The sequence below is a fragment of the Carcharhinus amblyrhynchos genome, chromosome 9, assembly GCF_965287045.1.
Source record: "Carcharhinus amblyrhynchos chromosome 9, sCarAmb.v2.hapA, whole genome shotgun sequence".
Classification (NCBI taxonomy): Eukaryota; Metazoa; Chordata; class Chondrichthyes; order Carcharhiniformes; family Carcharhinidae; genus Carcharhinus; species Carcharhinus amblyrhynchos.
Genome location: NC_137332.1, coordinates 10,903,938 through 10,931,185, shown reverse-complemented (window position 1 = coordinate 10,931,185; position 27,248 = coordinate 10,903,938). Strand labels below are relative to the sequence as shown.

At 46.0% G+C, this 27,248-nt stretch overlaps 1 protein-coding gene across 1 annotated transcript in view; it reads left to right on the top strand.

The window, feature by feature from the left end:
* st6galnac5a (ST6 (alpha-N-acetyl-neuraminyl-2,3-beta-galactosyl-1,3)-N-acetylgalactosaminide alpha-2,6-sialyltransferase 5a) overlaps positions 1-5,594 on the top strand; it is a 61,358-nt gene extending 55,764 nt beyond the window's left edge. The window contains exon 5 of the mRNA XM_080195163.1: positions 5,215-5,594. Coding sequence (XP_080051289.1) covers positions 5,215-5,449 — 235 coding nt within the window. The 3' untranslated portion in view covers positions 5,450-5,594. The remainder of the gene's footprint in view (positions 1-5,214) is intronic.
* Positions 5,595-27,248: the final 21,654 nt, after the last annotated feature.

Genomic DNA, 27,248 nt, shown 5'->3' with positions numbered 1-27,248 from the left:
GAGAACGAGCCTGAACGCGTAATATGTGTTAGCCATAATTCAGTCTCTAAGCTTCCAGTCGAGTACAAAGAAAAGAAAACATCTTCCCAATCTCCCCTTGAGTTTTGCTACCTTAAAATTTACCTTAAATCTGTATCTCCAGCTCACCTAGGATCAAATCCCACCACGGCAGATGAGAGGGGATAACTGAGGGAGATCACTATTAGTGGAGAAATGGTGCTGGGAAAATTGATGGGATTGAAGGCGGATAAATCCCCACGGCCTGATAATCAACAGCCCAGAGTAGTTAAGGAAGTGGTTCTAGAAATAGTGGATGCATTGGTGGTCATCTTCCAGTATTTCATAGACTCTGGAACAATCCCTGCAGATTGGAGGGTAACAAATGTCACTCCAGTATTCAAAAAATGGAGGTAGAGAGAAAACAGGGAATTATGGACCAGTAAGCTTAACATCAATAGTGGAGAAAATTCTCAAATCCATTATCAAGGACTTTATAGCAGAGCTACTGAGTTAGACTTTAGCCATGGTTGTGGTGAATGGTGAAGCAGGCTCCAAGGGCCAAATGGCCTCCTCCTGCTCCTATCTTCTTTGTTTCTATGTTTTTTTTTTAAAGTTTATTTATTCTTGCCGCATTAAAATTGCAATGAAATTAATATGAAGTCTTCCAGTCTTCACACTCGGACGCCTGTTCAGGTACACTGAGGGAGAATTTAGCACAGCCAATGCATCTAACCAGCACATCTTTCGGACCGTGGGAGGAAACCTATGCAGACATGTGGAGAATGTGCAGTCCAAAGACGTAGGGGTCAGGGGGACTAGCGAAGGTAAAATGCATGGCCTGTTTGGGATTGTGGTCGGTGCAGACTCGATGGGCTGAATGGCCTCCTTCTGCGCTGTAGATTCTATGATTACTATAACTCCACAGAGACTGTGACCCAAGCCAGGAATTGAACCCGGGTCCCGAGTGCTGTGCAGCAGCATTGTTAATCATTGTGCCACTAGGCTGCCCAGATGGTGGAATTTGAATTCAATATAAAACATCTGGAATGAAACCGTTGTCGATTGTTGGAAAAACCCATCTGGTTCAGTAATGTTCTTTAGGGAGGGAAATCTGCCGTCCTTACTGTGTCTGGTCTACATGTGACTCCAGAGCCACAGCAATGTGGTTGACACTCAACTGCCCTCCAAGGATAACTAGGGATGGGCAATAAATGCTGGCCAACCAGCGACACCCATGTTCCACGAATGAATAAAATAAAAACAAGCTGCAGAAACAGTTTCTACTTATTTATTCTTGAAAAATGGCTCCTCGTGTAAAAGGCGACACTGCAGCACTCCCACAGAGCTGCACTAAACACACTGGCTTAGTTAACATCATCACATCCTGAAGCAGAGTTTGATCCCACAAGCTTCTCACTCAGGCTGGGGTAGTAACAACAGAGTTAGGTTAACACAGACAGAACGCTTTGAAGAAGCTACCAAGTAAAAGCAAGTTGGCCTTTAGATTCCCTGAAGTCTTACATTGTGAAAATATAAATAAAACAACCTGAGGTAGATGTGCAGCAGTAGGCAAATCAAAAGGAAAATGTGTAACATCGTCTATAAACCTCTGTGACAAAAAGTGTGGATGGGAATGCCACATCAGAAGTATTCATAGAATCATAGAAACCCTACAGTGCAGAAAAAGGCTATTTGGCCTGTCGAGTCTGCACTGACTACAGTCCCAACCAGGCCCTACCCCCATATATTTATCCACTAATCCCTCTAACCTACGCATCTCAAGACACTAAGGGACAATTTTAGTATGGCCAATCAATCTAACCCACACATCTTTGAACTGTGGGTGGAAACCGGAGCACTCAGACGAAACCCACGCAGACATGGGGAGAACATGAAAACTCCACACAGTGACCCAAGCCAGGAATCGAACCCAGATGTGCTACCATGCCACCCCTATTGACTAGATTTCTGTCACAAAGCATCATATGTACCCAGAGACTCTCTTTATGGAAGCTTTAGACCCTTATCTACTTTTCAGAACTAAGATGTCTAGCTTCCCTGAAACCATCATCATGTGTAAGAGAGTGGTTAGCACTGCTGCCTCACAGCACCAGGGCCTCGGGCCACTGTCTGTGTGGAACAAAGAACAATACAGCACAGGAACAGGCCCTTCAGCCCACCAAGTCTGTGCCGACACAGATGCCTCTCTAATCTAAGATTTTCTTGCCTCTACACGGTCCATATCTCTCTATTCCCTGCCTATGCATGTATCTATCCAGATGCCTCTTGAATGCTGTTATAGAATCTGTTTCCAACACCTCCTCCGGCAGTACATTTCACCACCCTCTGTGTGGAAAAACTTACCCCTCACATCCCCTTTAAACTTTCCCCCTCTCACTTTCAACCTAAGCCCCCTGAATAATTGACCCTTTGACCCTGAGATAAAGACTCTGACTATCCACTCTATCCAAGCCTGTCATAATCTTGTAAATCTCTATCAGGTACCGCCCCCCCTCATCCTTCAACACTCCAATCAAAACAATCCAAGTTTGTTCAATCTTTCTTCATAACCCATATCCTCCAAACCAGACAACATCCTGGTAAATCTCCAGCATTCTTGTTCAAAGCTGGTTGCGCTGGATAAAACTGAGCATCTGTTACAGAGAAGGAATTCTGTTGGGTGTGACACTGGAATTGCCTGAGTGAATGGTAAGAACCAGCCGGTTGGAGATGACGGCGTAGTGATTTTATTACTGGACTAATATTACGAGACACAGACTAACAAATTAAGGTTCAACTTTGAATTCCACCCTTGTAACTAGGGGATTATTTACATTCAGTTAATTAGATAGGAGGAGGTGATGACCTCATAGTATTGCCACTAGACTAATAACCCAGAAACTCAGCTAATGACCCGGGTTCGAATCCCGCCACAGTAGATGGTGGAATTTGAATTCAATTTAAAAAAATCAGGAATTAAGAATCCGCTGATGGGTGGTGTGCCTCAGGGATCTGTTTTGGGGCCACTGCTGTTTGTAATTTTTATTAGTGATCTGGATGAAGGTATAGTTGGGTGGATTAGTAAATTTGCTGATGACACCAAAGTCGGAGGTGCGGTAGATTGTGAGGAAGGGTGTCATAGTTTGCAGGAAGACTTGGACAGGTTGCAGAGCTGGGCCGAGAGGTGGCGGATGGAGTTTAATGCGGAGAAGTGTGAGGTAATTCACTTTGGTAGGAATAACAGATGTGTTGAGTATAGGGCCAACGGGAGGACTTTGAATAGTGTGGATGAACAGAGGGATCTAGGTGTATGTGTACATAGATCCCTGAAAGTTGGGAATCAAGTAGATACGGTTGTTAAGAAGGCATACGGTGTCTTGGCGTTTATTGGTAGGGGGATTGAATTTAGGAGTCACAGCATCATGTTGCAACTGTACACAACTCTGGTGCGGCCGCACTTGGAGTACTGTGTGCAGTTCTGGTCCCCACATTACAGGAAGGATGTGGAGGCTTTGGAGAGGGTGCAGAGGAGGTTTACCAGGATGTTGCCTGGTATGGAGGGGAGGTCCTATGAGGAGAGACTGAGGGATTTGGGGTTGTTTTCGCTGGAAAGAAGGCGGCTAAGAGGGGATCTTATTGAAACATATAAGATGATTAGAGGTTTGGATAGGGTGGACAGTGATAGCCTTTTTCCTCGGATGGAGAAAGCTAGCACGAGGGGGCATGGCTTTAAATTAAGGGGGGGTAGTTATAGGACGGATGTCAGGGGTAGGTTCTTTACCCAGAGGGTGGTGAGGGATTGGAATGCCCTGCCTGCTGCGGTTGTAAATGCGCCTAGTTTGGGGGCGTTTAAGAGATCCGTGGATAGGTTTATGGACGAAAAGGGATTGGTTTAGGTTAGTGGGTCATTGTTTTTTAACTGGTCGGCGCAACATCGTGGGCCGAAGGGCCTGTTCTGCGCTGTTATGTTCTATGTTCTATGAAACCATTGTCGGAAAAACCCATCTGGTTCACTTATGTTCCTTTAGAGAAAGAAATCTGCCATCCTTACCTGGTCTGGCCTACATGTGACTCCAGAGCCACAGTAATGTGGTTGACTCACAACTGCCCTCTGTACAAGGGCAATTAGGGATGGGCAATAAATGCTGGCCCGCCAGCAATGCCCATGTCCCACAAATAAATAAAAGTAACTTATTTTTCAGATAATAAATGTAGAATACAAAACTAGTCTCAATAATGGTGACCATGGCAATTATCATTGAAAATTGCAAAAACCCACCTGATTCACTAATGTCCTTTAGCAAAGGAAAGATGGGTAAGGGTTAGCACTGTTGCCTCACAGTGCCAAGGATCCAGGTTCGATTTCCAGCCTGGGTCACTATCTGTGTGGAGTTTGCACATTCTCCCCGTGTGTGAGTGGGTTTCCTCCGGATGCTCCGTTTTCCTCCCACTGTCGGAATGACGTGCGGGTTAGGTGCATTGGCCATGCTAAATTGCCTCTTTGTGTCCTGGGATGTTTAGGTTAAATTAGTAGGGTAAATATGTAGGATTACAGAGAAAAGGCTTGGGTGGGATTGTTGTCAGCGCAGACTCGATGGGCCAAATGCACTATAAGGATTCTACCTTACCCAATCTGGCCTACATGTGACTCCGGACCCACAGCAGTGTGGTTGACCCTTAACTGCCCTCTGAAATGGCCCAGCGAGCCACTCAGTTCGATGGCAATTAGGAATGGGTACCAATTACTGGCCTTGTCAGTGACACCCACATCCCATGAAATAATCCATCACACAAACCAGCCTTCCATCCATTGACTCTGTCTACACTTCCTGATGCCTTGGCAAAGCAGTCAGCATAATTACGGACCCCACACACCCCGGACATTCTCTCTTCCACCTTCTCCCATTGGGAAAAAGATACAAAAGTCTGAGGTCATGTGCCAACCAACTGAAGAACAGCTTCTTCCCCGCTGCTGTCAGACTTTTGAATGGACCGACCTCACATTAAGTTAATCTTTCTCTACACCCTAGCTATGACTGTAACACTACATTCTGCACTCTTGTCTTTCCTTCTCTATGAACAGTATATTTTGTCTGTATAGCGCGCAAGAAACAATACTTTCCACTGTACAATAATACATGTGACAATAATCGAATCAAAATCAAATCAAATAATGAGAAGTAGCTGTGTATTGACTTATCTTTCCTTACTCAGGGATCCTGGCCACCGCTCGGTGCCGTATCATTACTATGAACCCACTGGAATTGACGAGTGCACAATGTACATCTCGCACGAGCTCGGGCGAAAGGGGAGTCACCACCGGTTCATCACGGAGAAACACGTGTTCGCCAGATGGGCGAGGAAATATAACATCCACTTCCACCAGCCGGAATGGGAGCCCGAGTCACCGGGTTCCAACAACTCGGCAGGCACAGCGCGCCGGAGATGAGGAAACCCTGGCAGTGGACCTGACCAATCAGCAGAACCACCCAGCTCGAGGGACCGTAGCTTTTCTCTCAAAATCGACATCCTGTGAACGAAAAGGGAAAAAAAAATGTTGCATTTAGTTAGCGCCGTTTACAACCACTTTGGAACTGTTGTGAAGTGGAGTAGTGCGGAGATTCTGAAATGGCTGCAACCCAAGGAATGGAGCAAAGGGAACCTTTCAGACCCGGGATAACCACATTCCCTTTTTCAGGAAGAGAGAAGAAGTGGCATTTGACTTATCGACACTGGTTTAATTAATCATTGCAGCCTCTGCCATCCTCTCAGTGGTTTTTTTTATATGTGTGGTGGTCGCTCCCCAATCGATGAGCTGTAATATTATTTGTATTGGAGACAATTTATTACCTCATTGAGTTCCAGCGCATCACTTTTGAACTTTTGCTGACATTTGAACCAAATACCACAGGCAGCTCGGAGTTGTAACAACTCATTAATCTTCCTGTGTACCAAGGACTCTGTGCAAGAAAATACTGGCGCAAGAATATTAGCTCAGATGTCAACTGTTCTGAGCTTTGAAACGTGAGGAGCTTGAGGATGTCATCAGTTCCTCAAGCCTGTACCACGGCAGATCATGGATGATATCTTCCTTCCACCTGCCCGCCTTGGTTTCGTAACCCTCAACACCCTCAATACCCTTCATACCCAGACCCCAACAAATATACCCAGCTCCATTTTCAACTTCTCAGTTGAACCTCACCTTCCACACCACTGCCCTCCATGCGCACACACATATGCACACACACACATGGATGCGCACACATGCATACACACGTGGGCACACACATGGATGTGCACACATGCGTACACACATGGACACAAGTGGATACATGCACACACAATCATGTGTGTGCACACATGTATGCAGGCATGCACACATGCACGCATACATGTGAACATGTGTGCACACATACATGCACCCACACGTGTGCACCCACACGTGCAACACGGACACACGCACACACATGCACACATTCATACACACATACATGACATGTGCACTCATGCACATATGCGCACATGCATACGTGCACACACATATACACACATGCACACACATATACACGCACACCACCACATACACACACACACATACACACACACACATACACACACACACACTCTGGCATTACTCTGGTTAATGTATATGGCACAGAACTGAATTGTTCTTTAGATAGAGTCTGACCGGGGCCTTTAAATGACTGAAGCCTAATTGTTACCACTTTAAATTTCAGATAAAGGCTAACATTCCATCAACACTTTAAACAATGTACCAATTGACACAGACCCCAGCCGCTCCCCCTACTCCCTTGCCCCTCCCATGTCCTGTGGTGCCTGAACCAATTGAGAAGGCCCAAGCCACAGGAAGGGGGCTGGCAAAACCGAGGATACGGCACAGAGAGAAGCCTGGAATGGAAGAGGCCAGGTAGAGCTGGAAAGATGGCCTGACTTCGAAAGGGAGAGGCCTGGATCAGGCCTGGAAAAGGAGAGAGAGGCCCAAAGGGGGAGAGAGTTGGAAAGATTGCAAGGCCTGGAAGAAATAGAGCAAGCCCTGAGAAGGGAGGGAGCCCCGTGTAAGCAGAGGAGGCCTCAGGTTAGTTGTAGAACTCGATGGCTGTACATCCAGTGGCTCCCTTCCACCTTCCTACATGTCACGGTTTTACCAGCTGAGGCAGAGTTTGGGCCACACCAGGGCAGCTGGTACCTGGGGAAGCTACATCCCAAAAAGGAACTGGAAACTTCCGGAAGAGGAAGGGGAGGAAATGGGCGGAGAAGAATCAATGGATGATGTTGTATTCTGAATTTTCCCTCTGCTGTTTATAATAAACAACAAATGGTGTTCCTGGCCTGTTAGACAGATCGCAACCACCCATTCCGGCTCATACACAGCAATTGATGGACTTTAAGTGCATAAAATCAGAAATCTATTCATGTGCACTAACATAGATCATCGCAAGGTGCTAATTATTACAATAATGCAGTTAATGTCATCTCTTTCAGGGCCTTGCACACAGCAAGCCAGTTCCTCCATCGCCTCCAAATCAACCTTGTCAATAAAATGTATTCTGTGTGTACGCGGGTGAGACACTTATCCAATAATCACCAACTGCCTTTGGCTTTCAGTCTATGTTTGGTGTTTGCATGCAATGCAAAAAATGAACCATACCTGCGTGTGGGTGCTGTGCTGGCACTTCTAAAATGAGGGACCATCCACACAAGATAAAGTTAATTTCGACATCTTGAGTAAGGCTTACATTAACACTGCAATGAAGTTACTGTGAAATTTCCCTAGCCGCCACACAATGGCTCCTGACCAGCAGGTCTTTCAGAACGTGGGAGGAAACCGGAGCAACCGGAGGAAACCCACGCAGACACGGGGAGAATGTACAAACTCTACACAGACAGTGACCCAAGCTGGGAATCAAACCTGGGTCCCTAGTGCTGTGAAGCAACAGTGCTAACCACTGTGCTATCCCATTGGGAAGGTGACAGTGAGCTGTCTTTTTGAAGTGTTGCAGTCTATGGCTGGATTCCCAGGATTTCGTCAACAGGTCGTCAACAAACGTATCCAGTTGAGAAGTCTTTAGCCAGAGTGACATTAATTCATTATCACAGGGTTAAAGTGAGGTGAATAATATAGATTTAAGTTTCAAAGTTTTAGTTTATTTATTAGTGTCATGAGTAGTCTTACATTAACACTGCAATGAAGTCACTGTGAAAATCCTCCTGTTGCTACACTTTGGCGTCTGTTCGGGTACACTGAGGGAGAATTTAGCACTGCCAATGCACCTAACCAGCACATCTTTCGAATTGTGGGAGGAAACCCACGCAGACACAGGGAGAACATGCAAACTCCACACTGACAGTGACCTCAGCCAGGAATTGAACCTGGGTCCCCGGTGCTGTGAGGCAGCAGTGTTATTCACTGTGCCGCCCATGGAAGTTTCTCTGTGGCAGAGGTGGAATTCGAACCCACACCTCCAAAAAAAGACCAGAGCCTTAATCCAGCACCTTAGGCCACTTGGCCACACTACTAACAGATAGTGAGGACTGTATAAGTGCATTAGGGAGTAAGGAATGCAGGTCCTTCCTGTAACTGCACCTCCAAACACACATCCCTACCACTTCAAAGAGCAAGGGCGTACACACCAAGCCACAGACTAACTATATCACAGTTCTTTCACTGTCATGGGGTTGAAATCCTGGGACTCCAGCCGAACACTGCATGGACTGCAATGGTTCAAAAAGGCAGCTCACCGCCACCTTTCCAAAGACAATAAATGTGATAGGCAACCTTGCCATCGGCACCCATATACCACGAATGAATACTCTTTTGCAAGTAGCAGTTCTTGTATTAGGGGAGGCAATGGCCTAGTGGTATTATCGTTAGACTATTAATCCAGCTAATGTTCTGCGGACCTGGGTTTGAATCCTTCCACAGCCGATGATGGAATTTGAATTCAATTTAAAAAATCTGGATTTAAGAATCAATTGTTGGGGGGAAAAAACCCATCTGATTCACTAATGTCCTTTAAGAAAAGGAAATCTGGCCTACATGTGACTCCACCAGAATCGCAGTCTCTTAACTGCCCTCCAAGGGCAACTAGGGATGGGCAATAAATGCTAGCCAGCCAGCGACACCCCTGTCCCACACATGAATGAAAGAATATCCTTAAACCTCCATTAAAATTATGGTTAAACTTTTATATTAATTCCACATACCTGCCCTATCCCATTTTGCTTGATTTTTATCGTGCTTCATAATTAATCTATTGATCTCAATACAGAATGTACGCTCTGAAATAGAAATGCAAAGATTCACAAGAATCTTTAAGATGAAGAATCTCTCTTCATCTCAGTCCTATGTGGCCAATAATTTAATCAGAATCTATAACTCCCTGGTCCATCCTGGGAAAGCATCTTCTCAATATCTAACCTGTCAAGTCATTTTAAGAATTTTATATGCTTCAATTATATCAATTCTTATTCTTCTAAACTCCAGAGAATCGAAGCTCGCTGTACTCAATATCTCATAGCGTCACAGAGGTTTACAGCATGGAAACAGGCCCTTCGGCCCAAATTGTTCATGCTGCCTTTTATTTTAAACCCCGAAGCTAGCCCCAATTGCCTGCTTTTGTCCCTATCCCTCTATACCCATCTTACCCATGTAACTGTCTAAATACTTTTTAAAAGACAAAATTGTACCCACCTCTACTACTACCTCTGGCAGCTTGTTCCAGACACTCACCACTCTCTGAAAAAATTGCCTCTCTGGACACTTTTGTATCTCTCCCCTCTCACCTTAAACCTTCTAGTATTAGACATGCCTACCTTTGGGAAAAGATATTGACTAGCTAGCTAATCTAGATAGGAGCCCTGAGTTTGCACCACCCTGGACACAACAGCGTATCAATTAGGAGCCATGAGTATTGCATCCACCCCCACCCCCTGTGATCTGCCCCTTATTATTTTACAGACCTCTATAAGATCACCCCTCAGCCTTCTACGCTCCTGAGAAAAAAGTCCCAGTCTACCCAGTCTCTCCTTATAACTCAAACCATCAAGTCCCGGTAGCATCCGAGTAAATCTTTTCTAATTTAGTAATATCCTTTCTATAATAGGGTGACCAGAATTGTGCACAATATTCTAAGTGTGGTCTTACCAATCTCTTGTAGAACTTCAACAAGATGTCCAAACTCCTGTATTCAGTGTTCTGACCAATGAAACCAAGCATTCTTCATCACTCTGTCCACCTGTGACTCCACTTTCAAGGAGCTATGAACATGAACCCCTAGATCTCTTTGTTCTGTAACTCTCCCCAACACCCTACCATTAACTGATTAAGTCCTGCCCTGGTTCAATCTACCAAAATGCATCACCTTGCGTTTATCTAAATTAAACTTCATCTGCTATTCGTCAGCCCACTGGCCCAATTGATCAAGATCCTGTTGCAATCCGAGATAACTTTCTTCACTGTACACTATGCCACCAATCTTGGTGTCATCTGCAAATTTGCTAACCATGACTCCTATATTCTCATCCAAATCATTAACATAAATGACAAACAACAGTGGACCTAGCACTGATCCCTGAGGCACACTGCTGGTCACAGGCCTCCAGTTTGAAAAACAACCCTCTACAGTCACCCTCTGGCTTTTGTTATCAAGCCAGTTTTGTATCCATTTGTTTACCTCACCTTAGATCCCCTGAGATTTAACCTTATGCAATAACCTACCATGCGATATCTTGTCAAAGGCGTTGCTAAAGTCCATGTAGACAACATCAACTACACTGCCCTCATCTACCTTCTTGGTTACCTCTTCAAAAAACTTAAATCAAATTTGTAAGACATGATTTTCCACTCACAAAGCCATGCTGACTGTCCCTAATCAGTCCTTGCGTCTCTAAATGCCTGTAGATCCTGTCTCTCAAAATACCTTCCAATATTTACCCACCACAGATGTGAGGCTCACTGGCCTGTAGTTCCCAGGCTTTTCCCTGCAGCTCTTTTTAAACAAAGGCACAACATGGAATGGAACAACTGATAAATCGAGTGAATGTCCATTTGAACCCCCCGCCTCCCTACCTCCCACCCCCCTCGCTCACCACCCCCTTGCCCCCACACCCCCCCACCACTCTCTCACCCCCGTCACTCTCCTTCCTCACCTCCCCACCCCTCACCTCCCTCCCTCCCCCCACCAAGGCACATCGTTCTTTATTTCAGGAGACCAAAACTTTATAGTCATTATTTCCTCACTTAAGGAAGGATGTTAATGCCCTAGAGAGAGAAAGTGCAAAGGAGATTTGCCAGAGTGATGCCAGGAATGTGGAATTTTAGATTTTTTTTATCCATTCAGGGGACATGGGTGTTGCTGGCTGGTCAGCATTTATTGCCCATCCCTAGTTGCCCTTGGAAGGCAGTTGAGAGTCAACCACATTGCTGTGGCTCTGGAGTTACATGTAGGCCAGATCAGAGAAGGACAGCAGATTTCCCTCCCTGAAGGACATCAGTGAACCAGATGGGTTTTTCCAACAATCGACAGTGGTTTCATTGTTATCAGTAGACTCTTAATTCCAGATATTTTTTATTGAATTCGAATTCCACCATCTGCTTTGGTGGGATTCGAACCCGGGTCCCCAGAACATTAGCTGAGTTTCTGGATTAATAGTCTAGCAATAATACCACTGGGCCATCACCTCCCTGGTGATGAGAGATACAAGGAGAGATTGGAAAAATTGGCCTTCCTCTCCTTGGAGCAGGAAAGGTTAAGAGGTGATCTTACTGAGGTGTTCAGAATGATGAACAATATTGACAGGGTGAAGAAGGATATTCTGTTTGCGCTACTTAGTATAGAATCAGAGAATCCCCACAGTGCGGAAGGAGGCCATTTAGCCCATCAAGTGGGCATTGAGCACAATGAACCCCATCTATTTATCTGCTAGTGCCCCTAACACTAAGGCGCAATTTAGCATTGGCCAATCCACCTAATCTGCACATTTTTGTGGGAGGAAACCGGAGCACCCAAAGGAAACCCACTCGGACACAGGGAGAACGTGGCAGACTCCACATAGTTGTCAATGACTAAAGCTTACACTTTCAAGATGGTTAAGAAGAGAGCTAGGAGTGAGATGAGGTGAAAGTTATTTACTCAGAGAATTGATTTGGGATGCGCTGCCTCGGGGAGTGGTGGAGGTGGATCCCATCTGAGGTTTCAAAAGAGAACTGGAGACATATTTGAAAGTGATTGGAGAGGGCTACAGAGATAGGGCTGGAGAACTAGGCAAGCTGGGTAGCTCTTTTGAGTGCCAGTGCAGACAAGATGGGCTGAATGGCCTCTTTCTATGCTAAGATTCTATGATTCTGTGTTGTGATGGGGCTTACTGAAGCCCTACATAATAGCAGCAAGGTTTACTTATTTTCATATCCCAGTCCTTAACAATAAAGGCTAATCGTAGAACCCTACAGCGCAGAAAGAGGCCATTTGGCCCATCAATGGCACCATCCACAATCCCACCCAGGCCCTACCCCCATATCCTTACATATTTACCCACTAATCTCTCTAACTTAAATATCTTAGGACACTAAGGGGCAATTTTAGCACAGCCAATCAACCTAACCCACACCCTGTGGGAAGAAACTGGAGCACCCGGAGGAAACCCACGCAGGTACGAGGAGAACGTGTAAACTCCACACAGACAGTGACCCGAGCCGGGAATCGAACCGAGTCCATGGATCTGTGAAGCAGCAGTGCTAACCACTGTGCTACCGTGCTGCTAATGAAGGGGCCGAAAGAGGCAGTGGGGAGATGGAGCTGAGAATCGCTGGAGTACGTGTGAAACATGATGTTCTTAGATGGTGTAGCACGTACTTCACCATCCCTGCCTCAGCTGATCTGCTGCCGAAACCCTCAGTCATGTCTTGGTTACCTCAAGATCCAATTATTCCGAAGCTCTGCATTCACTAGACACACTGACTCATCCTTCTCCCTCCTTCTGAACTCAGCCCAGTGGCTCATCCACTCTGTGCTCACTGAGCGACCTTGGCTCCCAGTCCAAGCACAGCTTCAACTTTAAAGTTCTCATCTGGTTCTAATCCCTCCATGGCCCAGGTCCACCCTATTTCTGTAACCAAATCCAGCCCAACGTACATTCAAGTTATTGTTGTACACAAGAAACAGTTCCGGGGGGGGGGGGGGTGGGGAAACGGGGCGTCGGGGGTGGTGGGGGGAGGTGGTGGTGTTGCTCAAGGGTATCCAAGAAGTGGATTTGAGGGATTCTGATATCAGAGTCTGGGGAAGGGGTGAAAGGTTTCCGTCCCGCCCACCATGGGAATGGTAGCAGCCGGGACAGAAACTTTGGTGGATCACGCAAACATCCATCGACCTCACACAGGAGTTTCCAGTCTGGGGGGCTGAGCATGGCTGAAAAACCCCATCCTATTGGATTTGATTTGATTTATTATTGTCACACGTATTAACATACAGTGAAAAGTTTCTTTTCTTGCGCACGGTACAGACAAAGCATACCGTTCATAGAGAAGGAAATGAGAGAGTGCAGAACGTAGTGTTACAGTCACAGCTAGGGTGTAGAAACAGATCAGCTTAGTGCAAGCCAGGTCCATTCAAAAGTCTGACAGCAGCAGGGAAGAAGCTGCAGTTGATATGTGACCTCAGACTTTTTCCTGACAGAATAAGGTGGAAGAGAGAATGTTGGGGGTGTGTGGGGTCTTTAATTATGCTGGCTGCTTTGCTGAGGCAGCGGGAAGTGTAAACAGAGTCGATAGATGGGAGGCTAGTTTGTGTGATGGATTGGGCTACATTCACGATCTCTTGTAGTTCCTTGCGGTCTTGGGCAGAACAGGAGACATACCAAGCTGTGATACAACCAGAAAGAATGCTTTCTATGATGCATCTGGTGAGAGTTGTAGCGGATATGCCAAATTTCCTTAGTCTTCTGAGAACGTAGTGGCATTGTTGGGCTTTCTTAACTATAGTATCGGCTGGGGTGGGGATCGGGGTGATCTGGACACCGAAAAACTTGTGAAGTTCTCGACCCTTTCTCCTTTGCCCCTGTTGATGTAGACAGGGGCCTGTTTGCCTTTATTCCTAGAAGTGTGTGGGCTTTCGGTTTGCGCACTGTGTCAAAATGGAGCAATCTTTTCCCATCCTAACCTGGGCACGTCCATTTTTAAAATTCTTTAACAGGATGTACGTATCGCTGGCTGGGCCAGTATTTATTGCCCCATCCCTGAGGGCAATTTAAGAGTCAACCACATCGCTGTGGCTCTGGATTCACATATAGGTCAGACTAGTTAAGGACAACAGATTTCCTTCCCTAAGGGACATTGGTGAACCTGCTGGGTTTTCCCGACAATGGTTCCCTGGTCATCAGCAGACTTTGAGTTCTAGATAATTTTTTGTTGAATTTATATTCCGCCATCTGCCGTGATGGGATTCGAACCCTGCTCTCAGGGAATTTCCCCAGATCTCGGGATGACTCATTCAGCAATAATATCACGAGGCCACGGCCACCCTGACAGTTTGACGTGCAGAGTTTTCCCTCTGAAGGTCTGGGCGGCCTCCTTCTTCCTCTTGCTTTCTCTCTGTAAGATTGCAAATTAAATGCACAGCGGGAGTTTACCTCCACACCATCTGTGAGATTCTAAACCAGGCTGCTCTCACTCTGTAAGAACATCAAGCACCTTGAAACACCTAAAGGCATTGGCAAAGGTACAAAAACAGCTTTACTTGGAATATATCAGAACTGTGGAGGAATGGGCTGAGGCTCTTTGACAAAAGAGAAAACTGAGGGGACTTCAATGTAAGAGAACTTGACGGCGTACGTGCCTACATTCTGAACGCTGGAATGTGGAATTAGAGTAGGTAAACGCTTAGAATCATAGAATCCCTACAGTGCAGAAGGAGGATGTTCGGCCCATCGCGTCTGTACTGACAGGGTGGCAACGGTAGCACAGTGGGTTAGCACTGCTGCTTCACAGCTCCAGGGACTTGGGTTCAATTCCCAGCGTGGGTCACTGTCTGTGTGGAGTTTGCACATTCTCCCCATGTCTGCATGGGTTTCCTCCGGGTGCTCTGTTTTCCTCCCACAGTCCAAAGATGTGCAGGTTAGGTTGATTGGCCATTCTAAAATTACCCTTAGTGTCCTGAGATGCATAGGTTAGATTAGTGGGTAAATATGTAGGGATATGGGGGTAGGGCCTGGGTGGGATTGTGGTCGGTGCAGACTCGATGGGCTAAGTGGCCTCTTTCTGTACTGTAGGGACTCTATGACTACAATCCCACCCAGTCTCTACTCCTGTAACCCCAAATACTTACCCTGCTAATTCCCCTGACATTAGGGTCAATTTAACATGGCCAATCAACCTAACCAGCACATCTTTGGACTGTGGGAGGAAATCGGAGCACCCGGAGGAAACACACACAGGGGAACGTGCAAACGCCACACAGAGAGTGACCTGAGACCAGAATTAGAACCCGGGTCCCTGGCGCTATGAGACAGCGAAGCTAACCACTGTGCCATCATGCCACCAGTGCAGATACGTTGAGCCGAATGGCAGCTCCTAAGATTAAATTGGTTGCCTAGCCAAAAAAAGGGATTTCCTGTGAAACTCTCCCATTTTCATACGCATTCGCCACTTGGAATGTTTTTGGTAAGATTGCTTCCTATGTCTCCATGGTTAAGGTACTGGCTGGAATTTTCTGGCCTTTCCCACCAGTGGGATTCTCCAGTCCCGCCAGGAGTGCAGCCCTGCCCTTGGTTTTCCCACTGGCATGGGGTGACATCAATGGGAATTCCCATTGACAGCAGAAGGATAAGGGAATACCAGCACCAGCAAACAATGCGCCACCTCCTGCTGGCGGGAAACACAGAAGGCTGGAGAATTTCATCCGTTGACTAATAGAATCATAGAATCCCTATGGTGCAGAAGGAGGCCATTCAGTCCATTGACCACAATCCTAACCAGGCCCTATTCCCGTAACTTCATGCATTTATCCTGCTAATCCCCCTGACACTTGTGTCAATTTAGCATGGCCAATTAACCTAACCTGGACATCTTTGGAGTGTGAGAGGAAACCGAAGCACCCGGAGGAAACCCACGCAGACATGGGGAGAATGTGCAAACTCCACATAGTCACCCAAGGCCCTGATTGAACCTGGGACCCTGGCGCTGTGAGGCAGCCATGCTAACCACTGTGACACTGTGCCGCCCCCAATAAAAACAAATTCAAGAGAACTCTCATTCCCCAGCGAGTGGTGAGGATGTGGAACTTGAAGGAGAAGAGGTACTTGAGGTCATAGTCACAGAAGTATAGAGTGTGGAAACAGGCCCTTCAGCCCAACTTGTCCATGCCGTCCTTTTTGAATAGCATAGGCCGGTACACGGGGAATCTGGATAAGTATGGGGGGGGGGAGAACGGAATAGAGGATCTTTGAAGGGGGTGAGAGAAGGTTTGGTAAAAGGAGGCTCTTGGGAAGCATGAACTCTGTGTTGTGAATTCCATATAATTTAGTTTGGTTCAAATGTTAAATTGGGTGTTTTGATTGAAACTGCAGGAGCCTAATGAAATCTGCCAAGTCAATGGAGAACACGGAGGGGCAGTAAACTACACCACTCCACTTAATCAATACCCTACAACAGGCCGAGAACCTGCAGTACCTGACAAAAGCCAATAAATCTGGAAGGTAAACTGTTTTAATCTCTTGCTTGACTGGGGTTTTGACAGTGACCCGTTCAGCTTCTTTGTGCTAACAGCCTTCTTGCTAATCAGCGCAGCAAGCGTAACACTATTGCAAGAGGAGATTGTTTTTAAAAAAACTTTTAAAATACATAATTTATTATGATTTAATAATGATTGAATTGAGATTGCAATGTGATGACACTTCTTAGGTTAGCCAGGGTAACCTCAGAGTCAGAGGTCAAACCTCCCCTGCCCCAGTCTAGAGATTTCATAGAATCATACAGTGCAGAAAGAGGCCATTCGAGTCTGTACCACAATCCTATCCAGGCCCTATCCCATAATTCCATGCATTTACCCTAGCTAATTTCCCTAAGGGGCAGTAGCATGGGCCAATCAACCTAACCCGTACATCTTTGGACTGTGGGAGGAAACCCACGCAGACACAGGGAGAACGTACAGACTCCACACAGACAGTGACCCGAGGCTGGAATCGAACCTGGGTCCCTGGTGCTGTGAGGCATTATGGTGCGCCATCATACCACCTTGAGGGTACATTGCAGGATGAGCCTCCAGTGCAGTGCTGAGGGAGTGCCGCACTGTTGGGGGTGTTGGATGAAGCATAAAATCTGTCTCCTTGGATGTAAAGGATCATTCCTTGCACAAAGTATTCCACACTGCCAAAGCTTTACATCATGAAATAGCTCCTGAACCTCTTTCTTCACTGTCCTGTGGTGGTGTGATGATCATCACTAAAAACCAGCATAATTTCTGAATATATCGCTGTTCCTTCACAGTCACTGGGTTGAAATCCTGGAATTCCCTCCCTAATGGCATTGTGGTCAACCCACAGCACGTGGACTGCAGTGATTCAAGGAAGCAGCTCACCACCACTTTCTCAAGGGCCACAAAGGATGGGCAATAAATGCTGGCCAGCCAGTGACAGCCATGTCCCATGACATAAACGAAGTTGAACAAATTGGGTCTATTTTCTCTGACGTTTAGAAGAATGAGAGATGATCTCATTGAAGCGTACAAGATTGTGAAGGGACTTGGTAAGGGGGTGATGCAGAGAGATTGTTTCCACAGGTCAGGAAATCTAAAACATTAGGGCACAGTCTCAGGATGAGGGACCCAATCATTTAGCAGAGCCATGAGGTAAAATTACTTCACTCAAAGGATTGTTGGAACTCTCTGCTCCAGACGTCAGTGGATCCTCCATCGTTTAAGGCTGATGTGGACAGATTTTTGGCCTGTCGGGGAATCAAGGGATGTGAGGAATGGGTGGGGCCAGTGGAGTTGAATGCCAAAAGCAGCCATAGTTGACCACTTGGCCCTTCAGGCCTGTTCCATCATTCAATACAGGTAGTAATTGATTCTCGCCGTGGCAACTGACTCCTGATAAACAGAGAGATTCTTCAGAGTGACACGAGTCAACATTTGAAGAATACACAAATAGGGCCCGCCTTACACACCCACACTAACTTCCCCTTTTTCATTCATTCATGGAATGTGGGTGTCACTGACTGGGTCACCATTTATTGTCCATCCCTAATTGCCCTTGAGAAGGTGGCGATGAGCTGCCTTCTTGAATTGCTGCAGTCCATGTGGTGTAGGTACACCCACAATGCTGTTAGGGATGGAGTTCCAGGATTTGACCCAGGGAAGGAAAAGCGATATATTTCCAAGTCAGGGTGGTGAGTGAGGGTGGTGGTGTTCCCAGGTATCTGCTGCCCTCATCCTTCTAGACTTACTTGGATTATATCAGAACTGTGGGGGAATGGGCTGAGGCTCTTTGACAAAAGAGAAAACTGAGGGGACTTCATTGTAAGGGCACTTGACAGCGTACATGGCTAGAGACTGAATGCTGGAATGGGAAATTAGAGTAGATAAACGCTTAGAATCATAGAATCCCTACAGTGCAGAAGGAGGCTGTTCGGCCCATCGAGTCTGTACCGACAGGGTGACACAGTAGCACAGTGGTTAGCATTGCTGCTTCACAGTAGGGACTTGGGTTCAATCCCCAGCTTGGGTCACAAAGAGACTAAGGAGCCTCAGAGAGTCCCTGTAGTGTATGTCGTGGATGGTGCTGCTGCCAATATGCATCAGTGGTGGAGACAGTGAACGTTTGTGGAAGAGGTACCAATCAAGTGGGGTGCTTTGTCTTGGATAGTGTTGAGTTTCTTGCATGTTGTTGGACCTGCACTTTACTAATACCAAACCTCAGTGTTTGCCTGAAGGAACAAGGGCCTTCATTTACCCATTAAAATCCAGACCTAATATCTGACTCTCCCTGAACAACTCACAAGAGTAGCTTACAAAGCCTCTTCCACACAAGCACAGTAAAGGTAAGGGAGGTGATGGCCCAGTAATATTATTGCTAGACCTATTAATCCAAAAACTCAGCTAATGTTTTACAGGACCCGGGTTCAAATCCTGCCATTTGAATTTGAATTCATAAAAAAGTCTCTGGAATTAAGAATCTACTCTTAATTATGAAACCATTTTCGGAAAAATCCATCTTGTTCACTATTGTCCTTTAGGGAGGGAAATCTGCTGTCCTTAACTGGTATGACCTCAATGTGACTCCAGAGCCACAGCAATGTGGTTGGCTCTCGGGCAACTAGGGATGGGCAATAAATGGTGGCCAGCCAATGATGCCCATGTCCCACAAATAAATAAAACTTATTTCCTTCCAGTACTCACAGAATGGGTGTGAAAGAAAACAACTATCACTTACATAGTGCCTTTAATGGCTATACAATGTCCCAGAAGACCTTAGACTCGACTAAGTGCTTTTGAGATGTAGTCAGTTTTGTGAAGTATTGTAGCATTGCAGAGAGCTCCCCCACTCTCCTTTGAAACTGCGCCATCAGACCTATTACCACAGGCTGAGATTTAAATCACATTTCTGATGGGGACACACCTCTGATAATGCAGTATTCACTCACTACTGATTTGATTTGATTTGATTTATTATTGCTACATGTATACAGTAAAAAGTATTGTTTCTTGCACGCTATACAGACAGCATACCATTCATAAAGAAGGAAAGGAGAGAGTGCAGAAGGTAGCGTTACAGTCATGGCGAGGGTGTAGAAAAAGATCAACTTAATGCAAGGTAGGTCCATTCAAAAGTTTGACAGCAGCAGGGAAGAAGCTGTTCTTGAATCAGTTGGTACATGATCTCAGACTTTTGTATCTTTTTCCCCGATGGGAGAAGGTGGAAGAAAAAATGTCCGGAGTGCATGGGGTTCTTAATTATGCTGGCTGCTTTTCCGAGGCAGCAAACCCGCACTACATTGAACTGCGTTGGTGTGCCAGCCTGGATCTTGTGCTGAAGCTTCCAGACTTGAAACTGAGTCAGCAGCAGAGTGCTACCACGGAGCTGTGGTTAACAGCAGCAGTGGGAGGTGGAGAAGAGTCTAGTCACACGCAATGTTGACGCTGTTGCCAGGCTTACAGCCACAATCAGTAACTGCTGAATGCAGGTGTAGACCTGGCAAGCACTCAGTCACCACTGAAGCGGAAACTGAAAGCACTGACCCTAATAATGGATTTTACATCCACTCTGGCTATTAACTTACACTCAAAGACTGCTCAGTGACCATGGGTTTGTGCTGATCCATACCCAGTGGTAACACAGTTCAAAACAAGGCAGTGACTCAGTCACTGCACTCTCTTGTTTCCTTCTCTATGAATGGTATGTTTTGTCTGCATAGTGCATAAGAAGCAATACTTTTCACTGTATACTAATACATGTGATAATAATAAATCAAATCAAATCAAAAAGCAAATTACTGCGGCTGCTGGATTCAGAAGCCAAAAGTGAAAATGCTGGAAAATCTCAGCAGGTCTGGCAGCTTCTGTAAGGAGAGAAAAGGATTGGCGCTTCGAGTCCAGATGACCCTTTGTCAAATCCATTTAGGTTTACACTGTTAACTTGGTGACTACTACTAAATTGGTAGCACAGTGGATAGCACTGCTGCCTCACAGGCCAGAGACCCAGGTTCGATTCCTGGTTTGGGTCACTGTCTGTGTAGAGTTTGCACATTCTCCCCGTGTCTGCATGGGTGTCCTCTGGGTGCTCCAGTTACCTCCCACATTCCAAAGATGTGCAGGTTAGGTAAATTGGCCATGCTGAATTGATCTTTAGTGTGAGGGGGACCAATAAGGTTTATGTGGGGTTATGGGGGTAGGGCCTGGGTGAGATTGTGGTCAGTGCAGACTCAATGGGCCAAATGGCCTCCTTCTGCACTGTAGGGATTCTATATGGTATTTAAGGGATGGTCGCTTTGCCAATAAAGAATGACATTCGTAATGAAGGGATCTCAGGAAATTCTCTCATCAGCAGTCCCTTGAAGAAAGGAGGATGTTTGTCACCTGGTTCTGGTCGAACAGGAAGTTCTCCCACTCTTCCTACCAGTCATAGGATGCATTAGAAGGAATTACAGTTTGATAACCAACTGGTTTGGCCACATTCTTTGGTCACCAAGTCCTGGGCTGGGACTTGAACCTGGGACATCTGGCTTGGGTGTAGGAATACAACCGACTGTACACAAGACCTCCCATCTCAGGAAATGTACGCAGTCATGGTGGAATTTCCTGCCTGTTCAGGCACCAGTGGAAAGCCTATCAAGAGTGGTAGAGTGGTATTGTAGCTGGGCTAGCAATTCAGAGACCAGGGTAAAGCTCTGGGGACCTGGGTTCGAATCCCATCATGGCAGATGGTGAAATTTGAATTCAATAAAACAAAAATCCGGAATTAAAAGTCCAATGACGACCATAAAACCACTGTCTTAATAATCCATCTGGTTCACTAATGTCCTTTAGGGAAGGAAATCTGCTGTCCTTACCTGTTCTGCTGCCAGGGTCACAGCAATGTGGTTGACTCTTAAATGCCCTCTGAAATGACTCAGTTCGAGCAACGCTGGTCCCACCAGCGACGCTGACATTTAATTAATGAATTTACAAAATGTAGCAACTTGAGCAAAGGAAGGGGTAAATCTCTGGGCAAAGAAAATAGATTTGGAAAGACCTCAATTTGGTTCATCACATTTATTTATTTTTTATTTATTAGTCACAAGTAGGCTTACATTAACACTGCAATGAAGTTACTGTGAAAATCCCCGAGTTGCCACACTCTGGTGCCTGGTTGGGTATTCTGAGGAAGAATTTAGCACGGCCAATGCAGCTAACCAGCTTCCAGTCTGCGGGAGGAAACCGGAGCACTTGGAGGAAATCCATGCAGACACGGGGAGAATGTGCAGACTCCGCACAGACAGTGACCCAAGATGGGAATCGAGCCCGGTACCTGGCGCTGTGAGGCAGCAACGCTAACCACTGTGCCACCCCACATTGTGACCAGGGTATGATAGACAATAGTAAAACAATTTCTTTGAGTGAAAAGTTTTAATCTTTCAAATAAATATGTATGTACAACTTTCATTTCTAGAATGAGCCAAATGTGCTCACTTTATCCCCACCACTGAGAGTCTTCAGCCATGATCAAAATGAATGGATGAGCAGGCGTGATGGGCTGAATGGCCTCCTCTTGCTCCTATTTGTTATCTGTGCCCTTGGTCTTTAATGTCCTCACTAATTTGTTCTGTCTGGAGGGATTAAACAGCCCCAGTTTCACCTTCCACCGTTCATAAGCAGAAAGGTATTTTTGATTTCCCCTTATATGGGAGGAACTGTAGCATAGTGGTTAGCACTACTGCCTCTCAGTGCCAGTGCCCTGGGTACAATTCCTGTTTTGAGTAACTGCACTTTCTCCCCATGTCTGTGTGGGTTTCTTCCGGGTGCTCCGGTTTCTTCCCACAATCCAAGAGTGGTTAGGTGCACTGGCTGTGCTAAATTCTCCCTCAGCGTACCCGAGCAGGTGCCGGAGTGCGACAACTAGGGGATTTTCACAGTAACTCCATTGCAGTGTTAAAATGACTCTACTTGTGACACTAATAAACTTAAATAAACAATCAGCTATGATCGAATTGAATGGTAGCGAAGGTTTGACAGGCTGAATGGCTTACTCCTGTTCCTATTTCCCTAAATTTGCACCCCTTTTATTGTGAAGTTCCACTACAGGTTGACAAAAATCATCAACGATCGACGAAAGACTTGAATAAGGCACTCAGTGAGTGTTAAAATGGGCAGCGTGGGCTTGTTAGGGCGGAAGGGCCTGTTTCCTGTGCTGTGCTGTGCTGTGCTTTGTGGTCAGGTATTTTCCAAATTCCTCAAACCCATCAATTTTGGTGTGATCCAATTCTCTAATCGTAACCTCAACAGCAAACTTGAGATAGGATGAACTAAAAGGATGAACTAAAACGAGGATGAACTTTTTTCACTCAGAGGGTGGAGGGTGAGTGGAATCGGCTGCCGTCAGTTGTGGTGGAGGCAAATTCGATAGGGTCTTTTAAGAGACTTCTGGATGAGTACATGGAACTTAATAAGATTGAGTGTTATAGGTAAGCCTTGTAGATAGGGATATGATCGGCGCAATTTGTGGGCCAAAGGGCCTATATGTGCTGTAGTTTTTCTATGTTCTAAAAGCATTAATTTATTTATACACACTCAATCACGGGAGAAGGGACACAAAATAATCTCCTTTCATTCATACAATAAAGGTGGGATAGAGAACAGGATAAGTTACTGGGCAAAGACCACAGACTAAAGAAGAATTTGTTTCATGAATCAAAGTTGACTGATGTAATCTTTCAGAGTTGGCAGGTTGAAGACTGCTGCTGGATAATCCACTTCCCAGCAGAGATGGCTTCCATGATGAGATGGGCCCTGGGATGAATTGGTTTTGGAAGCACTGGTGCAGACATTCAGAGTTACAATGTCAGTGCGGAGCCAGGTATTCAAACACTTGCAATTGTCTGTAGCTGTCTGCTAGACATTTTTGTTAATGAGTCTGTCTTTTTTCAGCTTCACAAGGTAATACTACAGATTCTAGCCACTTAGGATGGGGGTGTCACATGACATAAATCCCACTTCTTCACTTTAGTTTGGGCAAAGGATGTCAATTCCTGGCGTGGTTTCTTCAGATTGTCAATGTTTCATCCATTATTAAACTCAACAAATGTATGCGGGGTGGCACGGTGATTAGCACTGTTGCTTCAAAGCGCCAGGGACCCGGGGTCAATACTGGAGTTCACACGTTCTCTCCGTGTCTACATGGGTTTCTTCCCACAGTCCAAAGATGTGCGGATTAGGTGGATTGGTCAGGTTAAATTACCCCTTAGTGTCAGGGGGACTAGCTAGGGTAAATACATGGGTTATGGAGGTAGGGCCTGGGTGGGACTGCAGTCAGTACAGACTTGATGGGCCAAAAGGCCTCATTCTGCACTTACGGATTCTATGAAATGTTTCTCAGTCCTTTTGCCCTTGCAGAGTGATCCTCCCCATTTGCCTTTCTCCAAGTCCTGGGGATTTGGGCAGCACAGTGGCACTGTGGTTAGCATTGCTACCTCACAGCGCCAGGAACCCGGTTCACTTACAGCCTTGAGTCACTGTGTGTCTGCAGTTTGCACATTCTCCCCGTGTCTGCATGGGTTTCCTCCAGGTGCTCCGGTTTCCTCCCACACGCCAAAGATGTGCGGATTAGGTTGACTGGCTATGCTAAATTGCCCCTTAGGTTAGCAGAGTTACGGGGTAAGCCTGCGTAATAGTTAGCACAGACTCAATGAGCCGAATAGCCTCCTTCTACACTGTAGGGATTTTATTCTGTTCTATTTGATTCTAAGTTGCAGGGGCAATAGCACATCCTCAGAGATAATGAGATTGCTGCTGTTCTGAAAGCCAAAAATTCATTTTGTGAGAGTCATAACCAGTCATGGCTTCAATCAGTTTAAAGCCTTTGTCCCATTTTAAAGAGAATAATTTTATAGATTTGCCAGTTTGTATGTGATGAGTGATGTTTGAGCCCCCAACATTCTTCACTTTCCCCCTTTTCCTAAAGATCCTGCTTAAAATGCACCCCATTCACCAGCCTTTTGGTTCCTGATCTCACCACCTCTGGCTCTGAACCATTAGCTTTTCTGTTTGTTTTATTACCTTTCTGAGAAGTACCTCAGGATATTATTCTACATTACAACAAAAATTACTGCATATAAAATGGGAGCTGCAAAGTTAGAACCCACACTGGGGTTTCCAGACAACAGGGGCAGCAACATTGCAAATGCATTTTAACATCTTAACCACTTTGGGTGGTATGGTGGCACAGTGGTTAGCATTGCTGCCTCACAGCTCTAAGGAGCTGGGTTCAATTCCTGGTTCAGGTCACTGTCTACATGGAGTTTGCACGTTCTCCCTGTGTCTGCGTGCTCCAGTTTGCTCCCACAACCTGAAAGACGTGCTGGTTAGGGGTGTATTGACCTGAACAGGTGCCGCAATGTGTGACTGGGAGAATTTCACAGGAATTTCATTGCAGTGTTAACGTAAGTCTTACTTGTGACTAACAAATAACTTTACTTTTTATCTGCTGAGTTTGGATTTAAACTTGATCACATTTCAGCTCAATGAGCCAGCTTTAAAATTCAGAGAAGAAGAAAGAACATTACAGCACAGGAACAGGTCCTCCAGCCCTCCAAGCCTGCGCTGATCACATTGTCTTATCCAGACCAACCGCCTGTACCTCTCTATTCCCCGCCTGTTCCTGTGTCTATCCAAATAAGTCTCAAATGTCGCTAACGTATCTGCCTCAACCACCTCACTTGGCAGTGCATTCCAGGCCCACACCACCCATTGTGTAAAAAACTTACCCCGCACACCTCCACTGAACCTTTGTCCCTCTTACCTTAGACTTGTGTCCCCCTTGTAACTGTCATTTCTGCCCTGCCGAAAAAGCTTCCAAATGTTCGCCTTATCAATACCCCTCAATTTTATAAACTTCTACCAGGTCACTCCTCAGCCTCTACCTTTCCAGGGAGAACAATCCCAGTTTACTCAATCTCTCTTCATAGCTAATACCCTAAATGCAACAACAATTTATATGGCGCCTTCAGTGTAGCCAAGTGTGCTTCACGGGTGTGTAATCAAACATTTCTGATACTGAGCTCCAAAAGGAGATATTATGACAAGTGGCTAAATGTTTGGTCAGAAAGGTAGGTCTTAAGGAGTATTGAGGAGAGGAATAGATAATTAATATTAACCAATATCATGTCATTAGGCTGAGATTCAACATGGCCACCATCTAACCACAGTGAACCAAGGTGATGGTTTGACCCAGCCAACCGCAATCTCATGTTTCAGACCAGGTGTTTGAGCCTCTTCTCTAGACCTTGCAGTCCAGCACTGAGGGAGTGCAGCATTGTTAAAGGCCAGTCAATAATCGCTGGATCCTTTCGAATTCCACAGCAGCACAGGATCTCTGTTGGCAGCCTGGCTAACATTCCACCTCTAATGGACGTAAAATTAACTGCACATTGCAGTGTTGGCTCAGAGTGCCTGCTAGGTTTGCCCGCCAGTCTCAATGGCAGCTTGTTTTTCTGCGAACATTAATCTGCGGCAAGTAAGAAGATTTGACAACATCATCTTGCGAGATTAAACAAATAAATCATTTGTACAAATATGATGGGTTAATTAAGGTGTCTCTTGTTAAATAAATTAATCTAATAACAATTTGCATAGCTGCAATTGCTTTTATTATTGACAAGATATGGTACAACAGTTTTATCTGCAAATAAACATGTTTGAGAACTCTGGAGGTGGGGTGTGTGTGTGCGTGTGCGTGCGCGTGCATGTGTGTGTGCGTGTGTGTGTGTGGTGGGGGGGGGCGCGATGGATGGGATGGGTGGATCAGCAAGCACCACGACAGAATCACAAAGTGTTCTATCGTCATGTCTGCCGGGGATGGGGGGGGTGCGCGGGGTGTGGCTCCAGGAGATGTGTAGGCTACAGGAATTAGCAGGATAGGTGTGTGAGGTTGTGGGGATAGGGCACAGGGTGGGCCTGGGTGAGATGCTCTGTCGGAGTGCCAGTGCAGACTCGATGGTCCAAATGGCCTCTTTCTGCACTGGGGGGTTTCTATGATTCTGGGATTCTATGAAAAACAAAACCTCTTCTGAAAGCCAGCTCTGCTGGCAGTGCAGCACTCCATGATGTGGAGATGCCAGCGTTGGACTGGGGTAAACCCGTTTGTCAAAAGATCTCCCACTCACCTGACGAAGGAGCAGCAAACGCTCCGAAAGCTAGTGGCGCCTGCTACCAAATAAACCTGTTGGACTTTAACCTGGTGTTGTAAGACTTCTCACGGTGCAGGCTTCTGCACCATGTACACCTGATTCACAGACCAGAGGGTCGCCAACTGAACCAAATAAAATTTAAAGTTTATTTATTAGTGTCACAAGTAGGCTTACATTAACACTGCAATGAAGTTACTGTGAAAATCTCCTCGTCGCCGCACTCCGGCACCTGTTCGGAGAGGGAGAATTTAGCACGGCCAATGCACCTCACCAGCACATCGAGTCTGCGCTGGCACTCCAACACAGCATCTCACCCAGGCTCACCCCGCACCCTACCCCAACGTGGGAGGAAACCGGAGCA